General features: G+C 37.1%; 1 protein-coding gene across 6 annotated transcripts in view; it reads left to right on the forward strand.

Moving 5' to 3' along the window:
• The window catches only part of PSME4 (proteasome activator subunit 4), a 110,043-nt gene that overhangs the window by 58,773 nt on the left and 24,671 nt on the right, over positions 1-26,599 (forward strand). For all 6 annotated transcript variants that reach the window (XR_004273063.1, XM_032292138.1, XM_032292140.1 and 3 more), the window contains 17 exons: positions 5,103-5,158; positions 6,669-6,725; positions 6,940-6,995; positions 7,087-7,185; positions 9,144-9,206; positions 9,320-9,415; positions 11,342-11,473; positions 13,886-14,095; positions 15,673-15,809; positions 17,333-17,386; positions 17,698-17,827; positions 18,484-18,565; positions 19,771-19,924; positions 20,425-20,494; positions 21,707-21,832; positions 22,548-22,700; positions 25,946-26,050. Coding sequence is in view for 5 of the 6 variants with exons in the window: in XM_032292138.1 (XP_032148029.1) it covers positions 5,103-5,158; positions 6,669-6,725; positions 6,940-6,995; positions 7,087-7,185; positions 9,144-9,206; positions 9,320-9,415; positions 11,342-11,473; positions 13,886-14,095; positions 15,673-15,809; positions 17,333-17,386; positions 17,698-17,827; positions 18,484-18,565; positions 19,771-19,924; positions 20,425-20,494; positions 21,707-21,832; positions 22,548-22,700; positions 25,946-26,050 (1,780 nt within the window). In the remaining variant the exon portion in view is untranslated. The remainder of the gene's footprint in view (positions 1-5,102; positions 5,159-6,668; positions 6,726-6,939; positions 6,996-7,086; positions 7,186-9,143; positions 9,207-9,319; positions 9,416-11,341; positions 11,474-13,885; positions 14,096-15,672; positions 15,810-17,332; positions 17,387-17,697; positions 17,828-18,483; positions 18,566-19,770; positions 19,925-20,424; positions 20,495-21,706; positions 21,833-22,547; positions 22,701-25,945; positions 26,051-26,599) is intronic.

Raw genomic sequence — 26,599 nt, forward strand, 5'->3', positions numbered from 1 at the left:
TTTTTTTTTTTTTTTTTTTTTTTTTTTTTTTTTGAGATACGGTCTCAACCTGTTACCCAGGTTGGAGTGCAGTGACACAATCTTGGTTCACTTACTGCACCCTCCATCTCCTGGGCTTAAATGATCCTCTCGTGTCAGCTCCTGAGTAGCTGGGACAGCAGGCATGCGTCATCATGCCCAGCTAATTTTCGTATTTTTTGTAGAGGCAGGGTTTTCACCATGTTGGCCAGGCTGGTCCCAAACTCCTGACCTCAAGTGATGTGCCCACTTTGACCTCCAAAATTGCTGGGATTACAGGCAGGTATGAGCCACCACACCCAGCCAAAGCTTGGTTTTACTTTTTAGTTTTCCTGTGAGAATATCTAACTTAGTCCTATTAGGGTATGTGAGATGGTTTTAAAATCTCATTGTTCAGGGAAATGGCTACTAAGTGGGAAAACCTATCTTCTGTGCTATGTTATTATATTAGAGACTGACAAAAAATAAAAAGTCAAGTCCTAAGCATAAAAGTAAATGATCTACCTAATGATATCCACTTTGGGGATACCATGTGCCTTTAAGCCTCTAGCAATGTAGGGTTATTAAATATCTTATACTTATTGTAAACTTTACAGTTTCAAAGGATGGATGTAATAAAGTCATTGTGGGTAATTAAGGTTAAATTTTTCTCTTATTTAGTACCATTGAAAACAATTTGAGTTTTTAACAGTTTTGTCAGATACCACAGGTTGCTGAATTAATCTTAAAATAGGACCTAGTTTGCTCTTGGAACCTTTAGATAGTGTTTTAAGAGAAATATTTGTGGTATAGTTTATACTCATAGTTCTACCTTTATAGATGTGGCAGTTGGATTATGTCTTTCCAGAGTCACAGGAATTTTGGACACTTGCCTTTAATCCTGAAATCGTCATTAATTTTTCCTTTTGCAGTCCATTTTCTAAATAATCTTTTAGGTCTAACCAGCTATCACAGGATGCAAAGAACTAACATCTAAAAAACAGGGTTACTCAAGGTAGAGGAGTCATTTGTCATCTCAAAATATTTCTTTACTTTGTGCCCCCTTTCCTCTGATAGATTTATCGCATCATTTTTAGTTGAATCATCCTTAGGCTCTCAGCTTTTACTAACTTTTCACTGGAAGAAATTCATACTTAAGGTCTAATAGTGAGACCATTTCATTGATATGTGAAAGGATGTGTTGCTTATGCAATGAGGGGCAGGGCTAGCTAACCTCTCTTGGCACCTCCAGGAAACTACCCAGCTCCGCTGTGGGAGCTGCACACAGAAAAGGAAACAGTTACTACTCCACGGTGAGTAACCCTGTTTTCTCCTTATTCACCTTCTGACTGTTTTCATTTATTTTTAAAAGCTTGTGTGTCAGACATGGAAATAAAATAGTTCTTATTTTCAGAGTTAATTTAAAATCTAGCAGTGTTTAAGATTTCTCTTAGCAACTCTTTGTTCACTTGGCAGCGTAAGAGCCAGCTTTTTGTTAGTGTTTATAGTTGTTACTGCTACCTAGGATTGAATTGGATAATAGAAAACAAAAATAGGCATACTTGTCTCTTGTGAAACAGTTGTACTTTGAAGAGAAAAAAATCTATTAGTGGCTTGGTTTTACGTCTTTGATGTTTATTTTCATTTGGAAGGGGAAGTGTTATTGAGAAGATAGGATGTTCTTTCACTTATACACAGGAAGTATTTTATATTATTATTTACAGGGGTTGGAAGACAATTCACCCAGCCTTCATTTACATATGTGACTTGTATTATATATTTTGTTTTTATGTTACTATTTCTTTTTCACCGTCCCTTCTTTCCTACCAGTGATTATTTTCATAGTTCTTCTCTAATCATATCTAAAGAAGGTTGCCATCTAGTGGTATGAATAGTATGGTAAATTCATAGGTCTTTTTTTAGTGGTACAAATATTTTAACACATTTTATTATAAGTTAGGTGGCTTGGTACTATCTAGAAGCTATGAAGCAGATTTAACTTTATTATTATTATATAGATGGTGTTATTTACAATTTGTGGTGCTGGAATTATGTTTTTGAATTGTATTGTTCCTTAGATTAAATGATACTATGGTTTATAAAACGAACCAATGAATGAGTACAATGGATTTCACATGGGGAAGGGGGAGGTGGTGATGGAATTTGATTTCACTTGCATGTATTGTTACTGTAGCTTTTAGTCAGAATATAGATCTGTAAAACAGTGCCTTAAAGCCTATTCACTTAAGATTATGTGCATAGCTAAAAATTACCAGAACAGTTTTATATATCAGAGATTACATCCTGGGCACAACTAGAGCTATAATGTCACAGAGATACAGTCATAATATTTTACTTGGGTAATGGATAGAGATTTCTTCTAGCAAAAAATCTTCTAAAGATACAGGCTCATGCCTGTAATCCCAGTGCTTTGAGAGATGGAGATGGGATTACTTGGGGCCAGGCATTTGAGACCAGCTTGGGCACCACAGGGAGACCCGGTCTGAACCAAATAAATAAATATATAAATTAGCTGGTGCGATGGTGTGCATCTGTAGTACCAGCTACTCAAGAGCCTGACGTGTGGGCGGGTCCACTTGAGCCTGGAAGGTTGGGGCTGCAGTGAGCCATGATCATACCACTGCACTGGAGCCTGGGTGGCAGAAGGAGACTCTGTCTTGAAAAAAATAAGTAGCTACACTTGCTGAGAAACATTTACTGTAAAACATGTTAATCCAGTTAATTTGTGGTAGGCAGGAAGAGATCAAATTATGGTGGATAAAAATAAATAAAAGCTGTAATGTATACTACCCAGATATGTCCTATATATAGTCTTCCCTCAGTGTAGTTGGGAGATTGGACCCCTGGCATACCAAAATCCACTCATACTCAAGTGCCACAGTAGACCCTGAAGAACTCAAATACACAAACGTCAGCCCTCCGTATGTGTAGATTTCTTATCCTGCTAACACATTTAGTTGAAAAAAATCTATTTGTAAGTAGATCCACACCTGCATTGTTCAAGGGTCAACTATGTCGGAGATATGGAATCTGTATTTTAATCCAAGTTTTAAAAGTACAGGAAGAAGATAAGCCTTTTATTTAAGATATATTACATAATACTTTACAATCTTACACAGGATTTTTTAAAGTAGTCAGTATAAGTGATAATTTTTCAAATGCCCTGATAAGGAAACAATTCAAAGTGTCACATGGATTTTAAGGTATTTGGTGTCAGGACTCTTAGAGGAAAAGCTTCGAATTCCCAAATAACAGGCTTTTTTGATATGCTAAAAAGTGTGGAGAATAATTGGCTATAAAGAATACTTTCTCTTATTTGTGTAATACAACAATAACTAAAGTGACAGTAATTAAAATTCCTGCTTGATTTAATATTATATGGCATTAGATACAGACTGAGTAAGCTTCAGACTGTATATTTCTACTTCAGAAAATTAAGTGTTTATGGCAGCAGTGAGGCGACCATAGTCTAATGGGATGGCTCATAGCAATCACTTCCCCTTGCTTTAACAATGGGTGGGGTGGGGAAGGGTGGGAACCCTCCTATGCTTTATTCTTATTACTGTTGAATACAGGCCTTTTTGATGAAATTTAATTTCAGTAAATACTTGAAGGTCATGTAAAGGAATCTGATTTTATTTTTTACTAACAGATTTTGGATATATAACATATTTTTGATCATGCAAAAAGATATAGAATGTTCAAATTTGCCAGTGGTTGAAGGAAAACCAAATCTTAAGAGGAATTTGATCTTAAAAGTCTGAAAAAGCAAACTGACGTTTGATGATGCTATTAATATAAAATATTAATGAGCTTTGAAGTAAGTTAGTGAAAAAGAAGCCATTCTTTGTCTCTGTAGGCTTGGTTTTGAAACTTGAGAAGGTATTGTTGCTGTACTCAGTACTAGGTTATGGTGAGGAACATACTGACATTTTAGAAATATGTTTTTACCTGTTACTTAAATACCTGAATTCATAACTGTCAAATATTAAGGTAGAGATAACCCATTTAATTCAGCTACTTTTTGGGGGTAGACAATATAGCTGGGGATGTATTGATTTAAAAATATTGTTTTCTTCATGGTAAGTGCTGTGCCGTGCATTGGTGATTAGCAATAATAATAAGATTGTTGTTTATTAACCCTGTATATACTTGCCTCATTTGTGCCTGTTTTTCCTTTTAGAATGTATCTCTTTGTTTAAAAAAAGCTTTGAATTGAATCTCATATTTTGAAATAAAATGTTGAAAATTGAGGTATATTTTTTCACTGAAGAAAATGTAGATTTCAGATATATAAATTCTCATTTGACTGTAAAATCTGTTCTTGCATATGTAAAAAGTGACTTTTAACCCTTTGTTGAATTTAACTACCTGGGTCTGCTTGCAGAGCATGGCTACCCCTTATAGGCTCAGGGTAGTCTCTGATTGTGGCAACATAATTCTTTATTGCAGATCTTTAATTAGGAAACAGTGATTTTTAACCTCTGAATTTCTTTGAAAAGAGTGTCTTTTTACTGCACGTTTAGGAGAAATGCATTTGACTGATTTTAAAAGGAAAGGTAATGATTATCTGAATAAGCTTGTCTCATTCATATGCTTCAGTAAAATTTGTGAGTTTTGGCTGGTCTGAAGGTAGTGGATTATCTCAATTGATTGTTCACAGTCAGTTACAGATCGAACTCCTTGTTCTACTCTTTCCCCCCTTCTCACTCTGCACTTGACTAGTCTTAAAGAAAAAGAAAAATAAAAATTTGTGAGTTTTAACTGTTGTACCATTATTAAGCTGACTTTCCTTTATATCAATGTTAATCATCACATTTAATCTTTTACATTTGAATACTGGATATCAATATTATGTTCCTTTAGGAGGCCTCCTGAAGTGACTAAATTTTTTCTTTAAGATAAATAACGTGATTCTTACTGAAACAGCATTAACCTTGAGAAAGGTATATTAATTTTTCCCACTGAAGGTGGGAAAGGACATTATCTTTGTTTTGGTTTAAACACTCCAGCAGTGAAACTTTTCCCTTTAATACTTCATATTGGTATTATTAATAAATGCAAGCACTCTTGTTTTTATACAGAGTACCAAGTATGGTGTCCTTGGAAGAGACAAAGTTGTATACTGGACTTGAATATGGTATGTGAATACTAATCTGAGTAAATCTGTGTAGACTATTTTTGGTAGTAACTCCACAAGGACTACGATGAAGTATGAAGTAGTTTTTTAGTTTGTTTGTTTGAGACAGAGTCTCACTCTGTTGCCCAGGCTGGGGTGTGGTGACGAGATCTCTCTGCCCACTGCAACCCCTGCCTCCCAGGTTCAAATGATTCTCCTGCTTCAGCCTCCCAAGTAGCTAGGATTGCAGGCATGCGCCACCAAACCTGGCTAATTTTTATATTGTTAGTAGAGACAGAGTTTCCCTGTGGTGGCCAGGCTGGTCTCCAGCTCCTGACCTCAAGTGATCCACCCACCTCCACCTCCCAGAGTGCTAGGAGTACAAGTGTGAGCCACCATGCCCAGCCTAAAATGAAGTAGTTTTGTATTCTGATATTCCTAATCTGTTTTTTGATATATAAAAAATATTAATTACACAGCAGTCGTTTTTGCCTGTTTTGGAGAAACTGGAAAAGTATTATATAAAGAACAGTCAGTAGGAAATTGGGTCAATCTGTATTTGAATGCTTTCTATGTACAAAGGTAGGGTTTTAGATCTTGTAATGTTAATTTATGTTTAAAATTATTTTAGCACTTACATATCACACTTGTTGTCAATAGGAATATTGTAACCTGTATTTGAATGAACTTTGTAATTTCCTAGTAAATTAAGTTTTATAATAACATTTACGTAAAGCATTTTATTGTAATTGATCTGAGTCTAACATTAAATAGAAATTAGCACCCTTTCTTATTGCTGGATTAACACTAAAGTTAGTTACATACATTAATTGCTAAGGTGTAATTGCTTGATTTAGGTCACCCACAACTAATCAGAAAATTCCATGGATTGGCTAACGCCCTTTTCGGCCTTAGCCCACCTGCATCCAGGTGAATAAACAGCCGTGTTGCTTACACAAAGCCTGTTTGGGGGGTCTCTTCATTCAAAGCTCAATTTTTAACATTTGGTGCCGGAAACCTGGGATGGGGGAACTCCTACAGGACACCAAACCCCCGTCCCTGTTCTTGTGTTTTCTCCATGAAGAGATCTACCTACCTACCTGAGGTCATCAGACCAGCCCACAGATGCACACCACCTGACCAAAAAAAAAAAAAAAGAAGACAATTCTATGGATTTTTATCTCTAATTAGTGACTAGAGCCTTTGAAATATTGGCAAAGATAAGATGGTTTTTATTCCCCTTGCCCCTTCCACCGTCTTGCCCCTTGAAGTTTTATAAGCAGGTCATTTTATTTATTATTATTATTTTTCTTGAAGCATGACAGACAGCTCGTAAGCAGGTAATCTAAATGTAGAGGTTTTAGGGGTTTCTGTAACATGCTTAGCCACTAATCCAACTATGTAAAGGCAGACACATTTGTTTTTTTCTCCAATACTTTATCCCTTCTTGAGCTAACCTGTTGATATAAACTTTAATAGTGTGAGGAGCATTCAGTGTCTAAAATACCTTCTTTTATTTTTCCCAAAATAGATCTGTCTCGAGAGAACCATCGAGAAGCAATTGCTAGAGTTATAAGGAAACTTCTTAGTAAGTATATCTGTACATTTAACTTTTTTGTTCTTAAGTATTTTGGAATTTTAATCTATAGCATGCACATATTTATGTTTTTTATTCCAAATGGTGAGAATATTGGCAGTGATTTTTTTTTTCCCTTAACTAATGGATTCTTGACTAATGCCTCAAGATTCTTATGGTAGTTCAAAATATTTTAAACAAAATCCTTTTCCTTCTCCCATTATAGACCACATGCTTGATAATTCAGAAGATGATACCAAGTCATTGTTTCTTATTATAAAGGTACAGTTGTCATTTAACAGTTGCATAATTATTAATATGATCAGGCTTGGATTGATGACTTGCAAATACAATTTGAAACTCTTTGACACAGATTATTGGAGACCTTTTGCAATTCCAAGGATCTCACAAGCATGAATTTGACTCCCGATGGAAAAGCTTCAACTTAGTAAAGAAATCAATGGAAAATCGGGTCAGTATTTTCACCTAAAAGTCTGCACTAATTTTTTTTAAAGGTATATATAATAAAACCTCCTAATTTGGGTATTATTCAGCATATAGAGGAAATTTCCCTAAAAGGAAAAACAGTAGATTTAAAATATGTAAAACGTGGCTGGGCGCAGTGGCTCATGCCTGTAATCTCAGCACTTTTGTGAGAGGCCAAGGCAGGCAGATCACAAGGTCAGAAGATTGAGACCATCCTGGCCAACATGATGAAATCCCAACTCTACTAAAAATACAAAAATTAGCCAGGCGTGGTGGTGGGTGCCTGTCATCTCAGCTACTTGGGAGGCTGAGGCAGGAAAATCACTTTAATCCGGGAGGCAGAGATTACAGTGAGCCAAGAAAAAATACGTATTTTTTAAAATACAGAATCTTCACTCCGTTTCTATGATAGTCTCTAAACTTTCAGTGAGAATTTGGACAATACCATTGAGGCTACCTTGTAAGAACTTGAAGGAATTTAAAAATAGGGAGGAATTATCTACAGGCATGAATTTAAAGCATTTTATTTTATGTAAATCTGTGAAAAAGATGTATTGTATTTATGCTGCATAGAAGACAGTGTAAGCTGCTTTGGGACCATGGAAGAAACAGTATCATCATAAGCCAGGAGATATTTATGGCAGTTTTCTTATACTAGAAACTTTTACTGAAATTGAGTCTAAAAAGGTTGTGTGAGTTCATTCTTTAGACAACAGTTGCTAGATACTTTAGAAGAATGGCATGTAAAAAGGGCAAGGAGATATGAAAACATGGCATGCTTTAGGGACCAGTGGCTGTAGGGGGTAAACTAGATTGTTTATACTTTCTTATGTGAAAATGTTTTAGTTTTATATTCATCAGTGGGAGTTACATTAACAGTTCTTAAGTAGATCTGATTTGAATATTGGAAACATCAACATTCAACCCACTAAATGTTAAAAAGCTCTGCCACCACTGTGATCAATAATTACAAAGAAACTGATACTGTAAGTAAGAAGGGAAGTTAAGTTATTACAGTCCATGTGAAAACCACAGCCTGAGTAAAGTCACTGGTGTTGAATTGGAGATCACATGTTTTGAAAATGGTAGAATTTACTGGGTATGGTGGCTCATGCCTGTAATCCCAGCACTTTGGGAGGCCAGGGCAGGCAGATCACCTGAGGTCAGACGTTCAAGACCAGCCTGACCAACATGGAAAAACCCCGTCTCTATTAAAAATACAAAATTAGCTGGGAGTGATGGCTCATGCCTGTAAAATCCCAGCTGCTTAGGAGGCTGAGGCAGGAGAATCAGTTCAACCTGGGAGGCAGAGGTTGCGGTGAGCCAAGATTGTGCCATTGTACTCCAGCCTGGGTAGCAAAAATGAAACCCTGTCTCAAAAAAAAAAAAAAAAAGGAAAGGAAAGGAAAGGTAGAATTGGGAGGTTTGATGATCAATAAGCTATAGTGTGAAAGAGGAACAGTCTTTGAGCCTCAACTGTCTGCTTTTGGTGACTGGGTGGAAGATTATGTGGCAAAAGCTTAAATGATACCTTTTAGAAATCTGAAAGATACTGTATTTTGTCCCTGAAAGGCTGTGGCCATTTATATATTTAACAGAGTTGAACATTTCTTAGTAGGCTGTTTTTGTACTCTTAATATTTTACTGAATAAGAACACAACTCTTTTGCTCTCCCCTGCGTTGGGTCTAATGGTAAACTATTAGAGAAAAACAGGGTGTTGGATGGGCTATTTAAAAGGGGGATATTTCTACTATTAGCCATAAAATTAATTAAGATAGCTTATTTTTATATAAGCCTGATGTCTTTAGGATAAAGGAAACAACCACCACCACTCACCAGCCTACCATGGGCCTTTTTGGTCCTTATTAGGGTATTTAGAGGCATTCATTGTTGAAGTCATTTAGGGAAAATGTTGAAGTGTTTCTTGGTACTTTGTTTTCCAGCTCCATGGGAAAAAACAACATATCAGAGCACTGTTGATTGATAGAGTAATGTTACAGCATGAGGTAAATATTTTTTTCAGTCATGATGACTTTTTAAAATGCCAGTTTTCCAGATGAGTATTTAGTTGTGTTGTCATAATTAAATTCTAGTAAATACTTTGCACTTGTTTTCTTAGCTACGGACGCTAACTGTTGAGGGTTGTGAATATAAAAAGATACATCAAGATATGATCAGAGATCTTCTTCGCTTATCTACAAGTTCATACAGTCAGGTAAGGCTTATGCAAACACTGCACTCTCCTTCCCTCCTATTTGATTACATGCATTCTCACTGTCCCGTTTTTAACAAGAGAGTTTAAATAATTTCTCCCATAGGTCACACATCCAGAAAGTAAGAAAACCAGAACCAAAAGCTGGGCTCTCTTAATTCATATTAGCATAAAAAACAGCTTTCAAATTGCAAATATATTCAAGCTAAGTTTGCTAGTCATTTTTTTGTAATGCTTAATGTTTCTGTTTATAATTGCTTCTCATTTTTTTTTTTAATTTGAAAGATAGTGCTAGTGTGATATTGTTGGCACTTCAATCAGATTTTGAAGTCCAGACTCTGAAGGCCACATAGTTCCTTCTAGGTATTATGCTTGGGTTTTAGGAAGCTGCTACCACGTGAATTGTGAGGTCCATCCTTTACGATAGTGTAGGAACAAGAGATTATCTCCAAGCCCAGAGAACTGGAAAAAGAGATTTATGTGCAACCAATTATTCTATCTTTGTAAAATAATGTAAATTAGCTACAGGTTGAGCATTGGAAACCCAAAATGCTCCAGTATCCAAAACTTCTTGTTTATTGGAGCATTTCCGATTTCAGATTTTTGGATTTGGGATGTTCACCCACTAAGCTTATAATCCACATATTTCAAAATGTGAAGAAACTTCAAATCCAAAACATTTTTGGTCCTGAGCATTTATTTTACTTTATTTTTATTTTTTGAGACAAGGTCTGTCTCTGTTACTCAGAATGAGGTGCAGTGGTGTGATCACAGCTCACTGTAGGCTTGAACTCAAGCTTTGAGCTTTAGCTCAAGCGATCACCTTACCCCAACCTCTGGAATAGCTGGGATTGCAGGTGTGTACCACAATGCCAGACTAGTTATTTTCAATTTTAGTAGAGAACAAAGTCTCACTCTGTTGCCCAGGCTGGCCTCGAACTCCTGGCCTCAAGCGATCTGCCCGCCTGGTACTCCCACAGTGTTGGAATTACAGGTGTGAACCCCCATGCCTGGCCACCTGAGCATTTTAGATAAAGGATACTCAACCTGTACCTAGCCTCTAACTCAGAGACTCTCTCTAATGTAATGTTTAAAATGAGTTTGAGGCCGGGCATGGTGGATCACTTGAGATCAGGAGTTCAAGACCAACCCGGCAACATGGTGAAACCCTGTCCCTACTAAATATACGAAACTTAGCCGGGGGGGGTGGCATCCACCTTAGCCCCAGCTACATGGGAGGCTGAGGCAGGAGAATCACTTGAACCTGGGAGGCAGAAATTGCAGTGAGCCAAGATCGTGTCACTGCACTCCAGACTGGGTGACAGAGTGAGATTCCATCTCAAAAAAAAAAAAAAAAAAAAAGTTTGAAATATGTACAATGTGTTGCTTTTACTATAACCATTTATTTTCCGTTACTATTTAACTAGTTCATAAGTTCTAAATTTATACTGAATGTTTTGTTTGTGTCAAAAATATGTGAGACTATACTTAAGGTTTGCCTTAAAAGGTTGAGTTGTTATGTGTTTGTTTTGGTTTATTTAAGTTCCTGAAAATTCTTTAATATTCTTTGTGTGTACAGAAGTGAAAATCTGCTATTGATATCAACAGTAATTCAGAATAAAAGGTGTAGTTGTATGCTGATGACTTGTAGCTATGTTACTGAGCAAATGCACATTGCTTCTATTCAGTCTTCCCTTTATCAAACACATTTCAATGAGTATAACCTAAATCATGGATTTGGTTGGTAGTAATGTGCTCCTCTTTTGATATGTAGATAAATATAATCATTTACTTGTTTTTTAGGGTATGTGCTTTGAAATTTTTTTTGTTAATTAGAAAAACATTTAAATTATCACTGTTTTTGATAATTTATAGTGCTTTGTACTTTACTATTTAATAAAAGTCCTTTGTTAATAATACTTCCTCCAGGTGAGAAATAAGGCTCAGCAAACATTTTTTGCTGCCTTGGGAGCGTACAACTTCTGTTGCAGAGATATAATTCCCTTGGTTTTGGAGTTCTTACGGCCCGATAGACAAGATGTCACACAGCAGCAATTCAAGGTATAGGGATTTTTTTCTGTTTTACTGTAAAAATTTTCAAACATACTGAAAAGTTGAAACACTTCTATAGTAAACATCCATATCTTCACCGTTGAGATTCTGTATTTAAGATTTTCCTATATTTGCTTTATCGCATCTGTTCATCCATTTTATTTTTTTATATAATCAACTTTTTTTATACCAATATGAGGAGACTCATTATTTACTTATTTACCTCTGTGATCAGTATTATGATGAAGAAAATATAAGAAGCAGACTTCCCTGAGGAAAAGAATTATTTATCTTGAGTGCTAGTGCCAAGTAGCCTGGCTGGCCTGTTGGAGAGGGGGATGAAGGACCAAAAAGTTTAGGGAAGCATGACCAGCATGCAGGAAGGGTTTAAGACAGGAAGGAAGAAATATGGTAAGTTTGAGCAATGGTATGGAAGCTTATGTAACTGGAGTAGAGAAGAAAGGAAATGATACAAGATAAGGCAAATACTACATCCTATGGGGATGTAATAGAGTATAGGTAATAGATAATGATTGCTTATACTGTCAGGTAGAAAGAAATAGATTGAGAGTGATTTAGGAGTGGGAACAGATAGGACTTGGTGATTGAAAATGAGGGAACTGAAAAAAAAGGAAATGTTAAAATGACGAAGCTTTTGGATCGTACAGTTAGTCATTGGGCACATCAGAGAGGGAGTGTGTGTGTGTATGTGTGTAGAGCAGATGACATAGTTAATTTGGACTACTTTAATTTGAAGTGGTTCCAGTGAACTAAGAGGAACATCAAGTGGACAGTTAGACATCTGAGTTTGAAGATACCATTTCCGTGTATGTTGATGATGATTGAAATCTATGGGCATGGATAAGAAAGCCTGGGAGGAGATTAAGAAGAGGAGCAGGGGCATATGTCGAGAAACTCCTTTAGAAGCCAAATGGAAAAGCTGAGTGACACTAGAGAGGTCAGAAAGGTATCAAGAAATAAGGAAGAATCACAGAAGGCAAGGAGAGGTCTTTCTAGAAGTAATACTTAATGAGTAAGAGTCATTGCTTTTTGTAGATAATTAAGATGAGCCCTAAACATGTTCCATGAAGCTTGTAAGACAGAGATGTCAATAAACTATAGCTTAGGCTCAGTTGCTTGCTTTTGCAAAACTTTTATCGAAACACAGCCATGTTCATTACTTTATGTATTATGTGTGGTTACTTTCACTCTACAGTGGCAGAGAAGAGTAGTTGAGACAGAGACAATGGCTTTGCTGTTTACCCTCTGGCCTTTTATAGAAAATACTTGCAGACCCCTGATGCAGATGTATAATTTGAGAGTGTTGTAGGTTTGACTCATTGACTATTCTGTTGTTGACCTTAATGAGAGCAGTTTAAATGGACAAAATTAGAGAGATCAAATACAGTCAAAATAGAAAAGTATCTTATTAGGTCAACAAAATCAGAGTTTTCAGTGACCTTATGGATAACCTGTAGAGAGGAGTGGAATGCAAGGTGGGTAACAAGCTAGATTATAATCAAGTGAGGTGAATTGGAAATCAAAATGTTTTGATACTAATAACTCTTTTTAGGAAAAAGGAGCATTTTAGAAATGATACCTGCTGTCATCAAAGGATACTTGCTGTCATCAGAATCATTGTGATTAATTGGACTTTTATGAGTAATAAATATGCAGTATAGTTTAGTTTTGTGTACTTTGTAAATTACTCAGCAACCATGTGTTAACTATTTACTAAATTATTTCAGACATCAAACATTAGACTCTAAATTTTAAGAGTGGCACATTATGTGGTTTTTGTGATATAGTTGAAGAAAATTAGAATGGAATATATGTTCTTAGAAACATCCTTACATTTCTTTATTACCTTATTAATAGGCATTCTTTGAGCATTTTTTTTTTTTTTTTTTTTGGAGACGGGGTCTTGCTGTCACCCAGTTGGGAGTATAGTGGCACAAACATGTCTCATTGTAGCCTCCACCTCTTAGGTTCCAGTGATCCTTCCACCTCAGCCTCCTCAGGAACTGGGACCACAGGCGTGTGCCACCATACCCAACTTATTTTTGTATTTTTTGTGGAGAAGAGGTTTCGCCATGTTGCCCTGGCTGATCTTAAAACTCCTGAGCTCAAGCAATCTGCGTGCTTTGGCCTCCCCAAATGCAAGAATTACAGGCATAAGCCACCTCACCTGTCCCAAACTCTGTATTAAATAACCTAGAGAAAATATTAATGGATGCCACTTAAATGTCAGGCTCAAGTTTCTAAAAGTAATATGTTAAATATGTAAACATATTTTCCTAACCAATGTTAAGCATGTAAGTAATCAATACACATTTAAAACCAACATATAGGTGCGTTGGCTACACCTAAATGATGCCTCTTACTTCCCATATAAACTTTTTTTTTTTTTTCCCCCTGCAGGGTGCCTTGTATTGTCTCCTTGGAAATCACAGTGGTGTGTGCTTGGCAAACCTTCATGATTGGGACTGTATTGTACAGACTTGGCCAGCGATTGTTTCTTCAGGGCTTAGCCAAGCAATGTCCCTGGAAAAGCCATCAATAGTGAGACTCTTTGATGATCTTGCAGAAAAGATTCATAGGCAGTATGAAACAATTGGCTTGGACTTCACAGTAAGCAAAACCATTCTTTCATTCAAGTTTTAGTGGAAATCCTGCCTTGTTAAAATGCCCTTTATTTTTCTTGCCTTTTTCCCAGTAATATTCTTGGCATTTGATTCCAGTGTTTTTTGGTTTTTTTTTTAAAGTATTTGTTACCTTTTTGCTTTTTGTACTTTCATTGATCATTATTATAGATAACAGGATAGAGTAGCAGGTTGGACCGTGGTGGGGAGACAGCCAGGGCTCCACAAAGTGTTATTAATTTGTTGTATTTATCCTTATTTTGTGTGTACCCACAGCTTCATTTTTTCATAGAATTAATTATATTTTAGGAGGTTTACCATGCTAGCCAGAGTCACAAAAGATCAACTACTGAGTTCATAATTTATAGTGAAGAAAACTAAAATAGAATGATTTGACAAATAAAAGACTAAAGAATGTAACTTTCAATAGTGCTTAGGTTGAGCGTTACAGCAGATTTTCTAAGAACTTGTGAATCTGTATTTATACCCCCTCAGAACGTGGGGTGAGCGTATCAGAATCCCTCTCTTGCCTAAAGTGACTATGGCTGACATCCCTCCCGTTTTAAAGACTCCTGGTCTAAATGTATGCCTTTTAAATCAAGCACAGGCTTGCTATTTGCGACTGTCATTAGATTCTACTTTTCTTCTTTTCTTTTTTTTGAGACAGAGTCTCCCACTGCTGCCCAGGCTGGAGTGCAGTGACGCGAGCTCAGCTCACTGCATCTCTCCTGCCTTAGCCTCCGGAGTATCTGGGACTACAGGCACGCGCCACCACACCCAGCTAATTTTTATATTTTTAGTAGAGATGGGGTTTCACCATATTGGCCAGGCTGGTCTCGAACGCCTGACCTTGTGATCCACCCACATCAGCCTTCCAACATGCTGGGATTACAGGCATGAGCCATCATGCCTGACCTATATTTTTTAGAAGAAAAAATGTTTAATTGAGATATTTTCACATATCATAAAGATCACCCTTTTAATATATACAGGTTGTATCCATAATAGTATAGTCACAGGGCTGTGTAACCACTCGAATTCTAGAACATTTTTCTTTTTCTTTTTTTCTCATTCTCATTCTGTCCCCCAAGGCTAGCGTGCAGTGGCATAATCATCCCCTGCCTCCACTTTGCAAGTAACTAGGACTGTAGGTATGCGCCACCACGCCCAGCTAATTAAAAATTTTTTTTATACAGACAGGGGTCTTGCTATGTTCCCAGGGCTGGTCTTGAACTCCTGGCCACAAGCAGGCCTCCCACCTTGGCCTCCCAAAGTGCTGGGATTACAAATATGAGCCACCATTTCTGGCCTCCACAATGTTTTCATCACCCCAAAAGAAAACCAGTAACTAATAGCAGTCGCTTGCCGTTCTTCCATACCCCAAACCCCTGGAAACCACTTTCAACGAATTTGCCCATTATTAAATATTTCATATAAATGGAATAATAAAATATGTGGACTTTTGTGTCTGGCCTCTTTCACTTAGCATAACATTTTCCAGGCTCATTGACGTAGTATGCATCAGAACTTCATTTTTTTTTTTCCTGCTTTTTTCTTTTTAACAAGATTCCAAAATCATGTGTTGCAATAGCGGAATTACTTCAGCAGTCAAAAAACCCCTCTATCAACCAGATATTGCTTAGCCCAGAAAAAATTAAGGAAGGAATTAAACGCCAACAAGAAAAGAATGCTGATGCCGTAAGGTAATTGATGAATGGTGTGCTTCAGTAGATGACGTTATAGATAGTAAGTTTTGGGGTTTTTTGAGACAGTCTAGCTCTGTCACCCAGGCTGGAGTACAGTGACACGATCTTGGCTCACTGCAACCTCCACCTCTCAGGTTTAAATGATTCTTGTGTGTCAACCTCCCAAGTAGTTGAGATTACAGGCATGCACCACCACACCCAGCTAATTTTTGTATTTTTAGTAGAGATGGGGTTTCGCCACATTGGCCAGGCTGCTCTCGAACTCCTGACCTTGAGTGATCTGCCCACCTTGGCCTCCCAAAGTGCTGGGATTACAGGTGTGAGCCAACATGCCTGGCTGATAGTAAGTTTTTAACATCTCTAAAATATAGATGTATACCATAACTGCTTAATGATGTTTACACATTGACTTCTGAAAAAAATACAAAAAAGTTCAGAGATAATTATTACAAAGGTTTTTACTTTTCTTTTTTAAGCTCTGGAGTTATAAAACACCATCTTAAAAATAAGGCCAAATGCAGTGGCTGATACCTGTTATCGCAGCACTTTGTGAGGCCGAGGTGGGAGGATCGCTTGAGCTCAGGAGTTTGAGACCAGCTTGGGCAATATGGTGAACCCTTGTCTGTAAAAAAAATACAAAAATTAGCCGGGCATGGTGGCACGTGCTACTCTGGAGGTTGAGGTGGGAGGATCGATTGAACCTAGGAGGCAGAGATTACAGTCAGCAGAGATCATGCCATTGCACTCCAGCCTAAGTAACAGAGCTAGACCCTGTCTCAAATAAACAAAGCATAAAGTTATTTCACTATCATATCTTCTTTTCTAGTGAGTTATCTTTCATTTTTTAAAGGTAATATTTCAGAAACTACACAACTGGTACACATCAGTCATTAAATCCTAAATTCAAGTTTAGCAAATGTATCATTTTATAGTTCTTGTATAAGATAATAGTAATGACTTTTTGGTCAAATTTGGTATCAGGATTTTAATAACTGTTTTTGGATTCTTGGTACCAAAGCACTTAAATGCATCAGTGATGACACTCAAGCAAGGGTCTTCCTAACTTGATTTTGTCTTTGCCTTAAAATTAGTATATGAGTATGCCTACTTGTTTTATGAAATGTCTATATATATAATAAACTCTTATAGCTTACCTAATATATTTCAGATACCTGGTGTATTTGTGTGTGTGTTTGTGTGTGTGTGTGTGTGTGTGTGTGTGTGTGTACGTACGTACCATTGCCAATTAATAGATTACTACTTACAGAATTACTTGTGCATGTCCACTCAGGAAAAGTTGAGTTTTCTCTCCCTAGCCCTTCATGAGCTTTTCCCAGCATCTCTGTTCGCCTGTCTACTTTCATTCTGGCCTGCTTCTCACCAGGTCCTTTACAGTCAGGTGGTGAGAAGTGAGGAAGGAAGGTGAATTTGGCTAGAATTTGAATTTCTGTAATCTTTTTTGATGTTCATTTTAGAATTATAATAAAATAATATCTCACCTGATTTCTTTTTTTTTAAAGGAACTATGAAAATTTGGTAGACACCTTGCTAGATGGTGTGGAGCAAAGAAACCTGTAAGTGGAAAAGATTTTTATAATTCTCACAGCATTTATTTTAAACACTACAGGTGTTTTCTACATGGAAGGCTATGAATGACTGTGTCACCAAAAAAAAAAAAAAATTATACTCTAGTTTGTGTATTTGGCAGCAGATTAAGAGGAGAGGAGATGGAGGGAAGGTTCGAGATTAATGGTAGGAGCAGTGTTCTTCAGTAGACCTTTTTAAATTTTTGAGCAACTTAAAATTTTAATGTGTTTCACATACAGATTTTTTTTTTCTCGTGATTTTATGTGTGATGTACTTTGTCATTTCTCCCTCTTTTAAGGCCCTGGAAATTTGAACATATAGGCATTGGGCTGCTGTCTCTACTGCTGAGAGATGACCGAGTGTTGCCTCTTCGCGCCATACGGTTTTTTGTTGAGAATCTCAACCATGATGCAATCGTAGTTCGAAAGGTAGGTACCTTGTTTTAGCTACAGTCTTGGATTTAAGAATATGTACGTACTTGAAGTCTTTAAATTCTTCACAAACAATACACACTTGGTTAATATCTTGAAGTATATTGATTTGAGATCTCCCCCTATTGGTTTAGAGATGATAATGATTCATCTAACAAATATATAGGGACATGTTTAGTCCCTGTGTTTGAACACTGGGGATATAGCAGGGAATAAGTTTATAGGCCAATGGGAATGATTGAAAAATTAGAAAATTAGGTGTGCAGTTTTTCAGGAGGGGCAAGAAACCTGAGGGTACAGCTTTTTACTCTCCCAAGTGTTAGAGGTGAGGTAGGGGTTGGGGAGATGGCTTAAGTTGATGCATTGGAGAAAGACCTTTACATATACCCTGAGGCTAAGGTTTGAAGGATGAACGGGTATTGGTTTAACAAAGAAAGTGTCACTCGCATGGGCCAAGATTGTGGAGTAAGAACTGCAAATAATTCAATTCCAAGTCAGATTTAACACTCATGTGGCTGTACTGCCAGATGTCAATAGGTGAGGTGTTTTTTTAAAGAAACAGAATCCAGTTGTGCTTAGAATAAAGGAGGCAACCACCGAAGCGATTTAAAATTTTTTTATGAATGCGTACCTTTACCTGTTTTCTTTTCTAGATGGCTATCTCAGCTGTTGCCGGTATCCTTAAACAGCTAAAAAGAACCCACAAAAAGCTGACCATTAACCCCTGTGAAATCAGTGAGTACTACTGAAAGCAATTAATAGTGCTTTCCAATAAAACTCAGAAAATTTTCTTGAAATGTATAAATTCTAGTTATTACCTAAAATATTGTTCTGTGGATATTAACACAAAATATGAAATAACATTATGAAGGAAACAGTTGACTTATCAAAAGCTAGTGATAAGTATTTACAAAAATAGATTGACTTTCTGTCCTCGTATTATTTGTCTCACCCACTAAACAGTTATACTGATTATTTCATCAACTGCATTTCAGAGACTTGAATTCCTGTTATTAGTTTGTTAAATGTTTCTTTCTGGGTTGTGGGATTAGGGACAAGGTGAATTTTCTTCCTTATACCTTACTGTATTACCAGAATTTTTCAAAAGAATAAAATGTTTCTGGTCTCCAATCCAGGATTAAAACATTGTGTTTAATTATATGATGTCTTTATTTTCTTTAATGCAATGTTTAATCCTGGATTGGATTGTAGTCCAGAAGAAAATTTTTTAATTTTTTTTTTCTTTTTGTTTTTTTCCTTTTTGTGGCAAGTGGGGGGTCTCTCTATATTGCCCAGGCAGGTCTCGAATTCCTGGACTCAAGGAATTATATATCCTGCCTCTGCCTCTGTAAGAGCTGGGATTACAGGCGTGAGCCACAGTACCCGGCCTAAATTTTTTTTTTTAATACATAAAAAGTACACTCAGTGGGACAGCTGTCAAAATTTGAGTAAAGTCTATTGATGAAATTTTACTGTATTAATGTAAATTTTTTTGATAATTATATTTTGGTTATTTGAGATGGTGTCTATAGTTTATTCTCGTAGTTTTGATAAGCGTGTGTGTGTGGAGAGAGAGAATATCAAAGTATTGCATGGTACAATGTCAAAATTTGGGATGCCTTGGTGAAAGGTATGTGGGAATTCTTTGAGCTCTGTAAGTTTGAAATTATTTCAGATCTAAATAGTTTAAACAAAATTATGTTTAATACTTGATCTTCTCCCCCAAAATAAGTGACTCAACACAATTTAGTAGATAATCCCATCTTCTCTGTTTTGAAATGTGCCCCCAATTTGTCATATTTATGTGGTCTTGCCTTGAGAAAATTTAATAGTGTTGTATTGTGAAGACAAAGTTACACTGGTACTGTTGATTGAACTTTGAGAATAATTGTTGGGTGAATGTTTTTAAATTCATCAAAATGTGATTTTCTTTTCCTTAGGTGGATATCCTAAACCTACCCAAATTATTGCTGGTGATAGGCCTGATAATCATTGGTTGCATTATGATAGCAAAACTATACCAAGAACTAAAAAAGAATGGGAGTCAAGTTGCTTTGTGGAAAAAACTCATTGGGGATACTACACCTGGCCAAAGTAAGCAGTAACTTAATGCGGACCTTATCATTAAATGCCTTTGATGTAACTGTTTTATCATATTTCGATTCTGGGGGAGGTACCGAGGCACTTGAAGGTTCTTTTCTCTTTCCCCTTCTCTAATCCTCTCTTTCTTTTGCTCCTGCCAATGCTGTGCCTCATTCCTGCCTCTTTCCTTGTACTAAAACCCTTAGCCTTTCCGAATCCCATGGTTATATGGCTAAGGAGGTTGTTAATAGCTGCTCTAAATTATATTCCTACCTATTGATAATACATATGCCTAAACCAACCCAGAGAAATACATATTTTTCTCTCTTACTATTTGTCATTAGGACACAGTGATCTGATAGATTTTTAAGACCTAGACTGTTACTACTGTACTAATTTCCTCAACTTAGCATCTAGTTAGAGTTCATTAAAAGTGCCTTCTAATGCTTTTATCCCTGAAGCTCTAATATTTTTTTCTATGCATATTATAAATACAAACTCTTACTATATAGGAATATGGTTGTTTATGCTGGTGTGGAAGAGCAGCCTAAGCTTGGCAGAAGCAGGGAGGATATGACAGAGGTAAGCATTCCATTTCACCATGGTTAAAATGCATCTTATTTTTGGCCACTGATTTATCTCAACCTCACTTCAGTTCTTCTTCTTTTTTTTTTTTTTTTTAATGCAATTTGTGTTTTTCAGTATAGCACTGCATAAATATTGGTGACTGTGTAATCCTTTCTCCCCAGCCCCTTTATACTAGTGCCAGTTGACATAGATCTTGATGGATCTAAGATTGAGTTACCACCCCATTCAGCACTCCCTTGGCTACTGCATTATGTAGTTTGTTGCTCATTCCTTGTATCATTTCTGATACAGGCTTTTTGAAGGAAAAGTTAATAACTGATTTTTAGTTTTCTATTGCATATAAATTATGGGTACTCCGTAAATACATGTTGGTAGGTTTTGGTTAAAACTTCTTAAGCTTCTTTTAATTTACTTCACTTTGAAAGTTGACTTGACTTGGCTGGGAACCATGAAGCATGACAGTAATCTCAACACTTTGGAAGTGTGAGGCAGGTGGATCACTTGAGCCCAGGCATTTGAGATTATCCTGTGCAATATGGCAAAACCTTGTCTCTACAAGAAATAAAAAAATTGCTGGGTGTGGTTGTGCATACCTGTATTCCCAGGTACACGGGAGGCTGAGGTGGGAAAATCACCTCAGCCAAGGAAGTCGAGGCTGCAGTGAGCCATGATTGTGCCACTGCACTCCAGCCTGGGTGACAGAGTGAGACCCTGTCTTAAAAGAAAAAAGAAAATTGACAGTGGGTTTTTAAGTTTATGTATTCCTAGAGTTAAGGGTGGTGTAAAATTTTCTGATTCTGAACAGTCTACCTTTTAACTTCTGGTGTTTCTTAAATATAGAAGTTATTTGGGGGGCTTGATTTATAGTTTTGGGCATTTTAATAAATTGTACACCAAATGTCACAGTAGCTTTTAGTCTTCATTTCCCAAGCAGAACAATTGTTGATTTTTAATTCACAGTGTGAGAAACAGGATTCAAACTGAGAATCTGAAGGAAAACTTTTAGCTTATTCTTACTGATTTAGCTTTTTTAGAGGGAGATATTTGGTTTTAGAAATCATTGTAGTCTATGAGAACTAAAAATTCATTGAAACAAAAATACAGCCTACATTTGAGTATCAAAATCTTGTAATATTAACTTTTTCAGAATAATGTTTTTAAGTGGATTTTAAACCCTGAATATTGTTCTTCTTTTTAACTTTATAGGCAGAACAGATTATATTTGATCATTTTTCTGATCCCAAGTTTGTTGAACAGTTAATTACTTTTCTATCATTAGAAGACAGAAAAGGAAAAGATAAGTTTAATCCACGACGTTTTTGTCTCTTTAAGGTAGGTATATTATTTACGTATCCTCTTTGTAATGCTTAGTGACTATGCAGTTTGTAGGTTCATAACTTTTGAATATTTGATTAAAGGTCTGTCTTTATCTAAAATGGAATTTACACTGAATATGTACAGAGTTATTTTCTTGTCGTTATTGTCATTATTCCCTAAACAACACATAACAAGTATTTACATAACAATACATAGTACAATTAGCAAACATTGTATTAGGTATTGTAAGTACTCGTAAGATGATTTAAAATACACAGGAGGATGTATATAGGTTATATGCAAATACAATACCATTTTATGTAAGGGACTTGAACATTTTGGAATTCTGGGGTGGGGATCTTGAAACCAGTTACCTGTGTACACCAAGGGATGAATGTATTTATCCTTAATGTTTGTTGTAATTGGCACTGAAAGAAAAAAAAAACTGTGTGTTTTATGTTTAGTTGCTTTTTTTTTGAGGTGTGATACTTTAATCAGTCAGAAAGATTATTAATGTCTGTGTCAGTGGTTACATTTTAATGTGATGTGTAAAATGACAGTATTCTTAACTATTTAACTTACCGGCATTGTTAAAGCAGTTAGTTCTAAAGGGGAAAGTGCTTAGAGTTTTGAAGCACATTCGTAATGTACAGAATAATTATAGGCATATTATAATTATAATTGAGATCATAGTCATTGGAATACTGAAGAGCTGTCTTTGTATTTATAGGGTATATTCAGGAATTTTGATGATGCCTTCCTGCCAGTTCTGAAGCCCCATTTAGAACGTTTGGTTGCTGATTCACATGAAAGCACCCAGCGATGTGTTGCAGAAATTATAGCTGGTTTAATCAGAGGCTCTAAGCACTGGACATTTGAAAAGGTGATGTCTTAATATTTGTACAGAACATTTCCTGTTAAAGCTATATTATCCATTTTGGTAGCAATTCCCAACACATTAGATACTGATAATTAAAATACGAAATATTCAGTGATATAAAATATGCTGATATGTAGACATTGCTTTTGATTACCGATTACAACCTAATGAGTATTTACCCACATTGGGGGAAAAAATTTAAAAAAAAAAGAATTCCAGTTTGTCTTGAAGAAGAAGAAGAAGATCCTGGAACTCTGGTCCTACATTATTGCACTGTGTCACTTCACTGATGGTACATGTGTGCTTCTCTCTTCATGAAGCCATTCCAGCTTCTCATTAAGTCCTTTCTCTTAGCCTCCTTATCATTTATATTACTTGCCTAGTCTTCTAGATAGTTGGAGTTTGACTCACCCTTTTAGAGTATCCCTCTTTTTGATTGTAAAGTTTAGTTTTCACACAACTGCTTTAAGGTTAGTTTGTTAGCAAAATGCACCAGACTAAAAATAACCTGGTCAAATGTCAGAAATAACTGAACATAAGCTAGACCACTATTTTATCAAAGAGGAAACACAAATAGGGGTTTTGGTCAACTTTTAGGAGGACTGCGAACACTTTTGCTTATAAGAAACAATTTTATTTTAAAGTGTCAAATGTATTCTTGTCACTTATTACATTACTAAAGCCACTCTTAAGTTACCTGTTTTGCAAAACAAATCTCCTTTCCTTGTATCTTCTTTGAGTAAAGCTTTTTTTGGTAAAATCAAAACAGTGCTGCCACTGGAAATTTTGTCTCAAACCCTTCTTCCTGATTAATTCTTCTTTTTTCTTTTCTTTTCTTTTTTTTTTTTTGGTAGACAGAGTCTTACTTTGTCACCCAGTCTCGAGTACAGTGGTATGATCATGGCTCACTGGAACCTCCACCTCCCAGTTCAAGCAATGCCTCAGCCACCTGAGTAGCTGGGATTACAGGCATGCACCACCATATCAGGCTAATTTTTGTATTTTTAATACAGGTGGGGTTTCTCCATGTTGGCCAGGCTGGTCTCAAACTCCTGGCCTCAAATGATCCGCCTATCTTGGCCTCCCAAAGTGCTGGGATTTCAGGTATGAGCTACTGTGCCTGGCCTTCATTTTTTTTTTTTAATTTTCATATTTTTTAGGAGCTTAAAAAATTAATCATAGTAACTGTTCATGTTTATGGGGTACATGTGATATTTTGATACATACACACAGTGTAATGATGAAATCAAGGTGTGTCCTTTTTAAAATACAGTCCACGAACCTGCAGCAGGGTTAGTACTTGGGAGCTTGTTAGGTAAGTAAGATCTCAGGCCCACCTGAGGTTAATCAGTCTACATTTTTTTTTTTTTTAATTATAAAGATGGGGTTACACCGTGTTGGTCAGGCTGGTGTTGAACTCCCGACCTCAGGTGATCCGCCCGCCTTGGCCTCCAAAGTGCTTGGATTACAAGCTTGAGCCACCACGCCTGGCCTAATCAGTCTACATTTTATCAAGACCTCAAGGTGATTTGTATGCTCATTAACCTATAAGAAAATCTATGTGTATAAATGCAGTCTCTATACAACTGTACATGTTTTTAAGGGCTGTTTATCCAAGACTTGGAATTTGAAGATACATCTCAGGCTAATTACTAAATTAAGTTAAAATACCATTGCCTCTTTTAAGATTTAATCAAATGATCTTGATAAACATGGAGAACTTGATTGAGGTTTTGTTTCAGCCTAGTGTACTATTATACAAGATTTTTTTTTTTTTTTTTTTTTGAGACGGAGTTTCGCTCTTGTTACCCAGGCTGGAGTGCAATGGCGCGATCTCGGCTCACCGCAACCTCCGCCTCCTGGGTTCAGGCAATTCTCTTGCCTCAGCCTCCTGAGTAGCTGGGATTACAGGCACGCACCACCATGCCCAGCTAATTTTTTGTATTTTTAGTAGAGATGGGGTTTCACCATGTTGACCAGGATGGTCTCAATCTCTTGACCTTGTGATCCACCCGCCTCGGCCTCCCAAAGTGCTGGGATTACAAGCTTGAGCCACCGCGCCCGGCCCTATTATACAAGATTTTTAAGAATATCAGTCATATGAGAAATTTTTGTTTTGTTTTTTTTGAGATGGAGTCTCACTCTGTTGACCAGGCTGGAGTGCAATGGGATGATCTCAGCTCACTGCAACCTCTGCCTCCCGGGTTCAAGCGATTCTCCTGCCTCAGCCTCCCAAGGGATTACAGGCATGCGCTGACACACCCAGCTAATTTTTGTATTTTTAGTAGAGGCAAGGTTTTGCCATGTTGGCCAGGCTGGTCTCGAACTCCTGATCTCAAGGGATCCCTCTGCCTCGCCCTCCCAAAGTGCTAGGATTACAGGCACGAGCCACTGCATGCAGCCAAGAGATTTTTTTAAAGAGCCGTATAAAGTATTTACTCTTTTCTGAATATTTTTTTTGGGAAAAAAAATTCAACTGTAGTTGGATATGTATGAGGATAAGGAAGTAAGGTACTTTCCTGGATTATTTGGGTGCTTTAAAAAATAATTAGGGCCAAGCATGCTGGTTCATGCCTATAATTCCAGCACTTTGGGAGGCCAAGGTGAGAAGATTGCTTGAGGGTAGGAGTTCAAGACCAGCCTGGGCAACATAGAAGATCCTGTCTTTTTTTAAGTGGGAGTCTCACACTGTTGCCCCAGCTGGAGTGCAATGGAGCAATCTCGGCTCTGCAACCTCCACCTCCTGGGTTCACGTGATTCTCCTGCCTCAGCCTCCCAAGTTGCTGGGATTACAGGCACACACACTACCACACTTGGCTAATTTTTTGTATTTTTAGTAGGGACAGGGTTTCACTGTGTTGGCCAGACTGGTCTCGAACTCCTGACCTTGTGATCTGCCCGCCTTGGCCTCCCAAAGTGCTGGCATTACAAGTGTGAGCCACCGTTCCTGACCAGAAGATCCTATCTTTACAAAAAATTTTTTAAAAAATCACTGGACATAGTGGCACAAACTTACGGTCCATGCTACTTGGAAGGCTGAAGCGAGTGGATCACTTGAACTCAGAAGCTTAAGGCTGCATTCAGGTATGATTGTGCCACTGTACTCTAGTCTGGGCAATAAGAGTAAATGATGTAGCCATGTGTGTGTGTGTGTGTGTGTGTGTGTACATTTCCAGGTAAAGAAAGATATTTGAAGAAAAATGCTCTGAGTGTCATTAACTCTTACCTATATATTTTGTTTTGAGTAGGTGGAGAAGCTTTGGGAGCTTCTGTGCCCTCTGCTTAGAACAGCACTGTCCAACATTACCGTAGAAACTTACAATGACTGGGGAGCTTGTATAGCAACGTCCTGTGTAAGTTCTCCAACATCTTTCTTTGTCTAACTCATATATTCAAACTGTTTGATACTGTCTCTCAAAGTGTGTGAAATCTCGTAACACTTCTTCAGTCTTTTTTGGTTTTGTTTTTTAATTTTTTATTTCCATGGGATTAGAGGCTTGGTTTTTTTTGTTTTTTTTTTTTGTTTTTTTGATGGAATTTCACTCTTGTTGCCCAGGCTGGAGTGCAATGGTGCAATCTCTGCTCCCTGCAACCTCCGCTTCCCAGGTTCTAGCGATTCTCCTGTCTCAGCCTCCCACGTAGCTGGGATTACAGGTGGCAACCACCACACCTGGATAATTTTTGTATTTGTAGTAAAGATGGGCTTTCACCACGTTGGCCAGGCTGGTCTTGAACTCCTGACCTCAGGTGATCCCACCTGCCTTGGCCTCCTAAAATGCTAGGATTACAGGCATGAGCCACCTTGCCTGGCCTAGAGACTATTATTCTAAGTGAGGTAACTCACTTCTTGAATCTTGAAAGTTTGTTCATACTTTTGTCATCTTATGTAATTGGAGATGGTT

The sequence above is a fragment of the Sapajus apella genome, unplaced genomic scaffold, assembly GCF_009761245.1.
Source record: "Sapajus apella isolate SASKATOON/1434 unplaced genomic scaffold, GSC_monkey_1.0 scaffold26, whole genome shotgun sequence".
NCBI classification, from domain to species: Eukaryota; Metazoa; Chordata; class Mammalia; order Primates; family Cebidae; genus Sapajus; species Sapajus apella.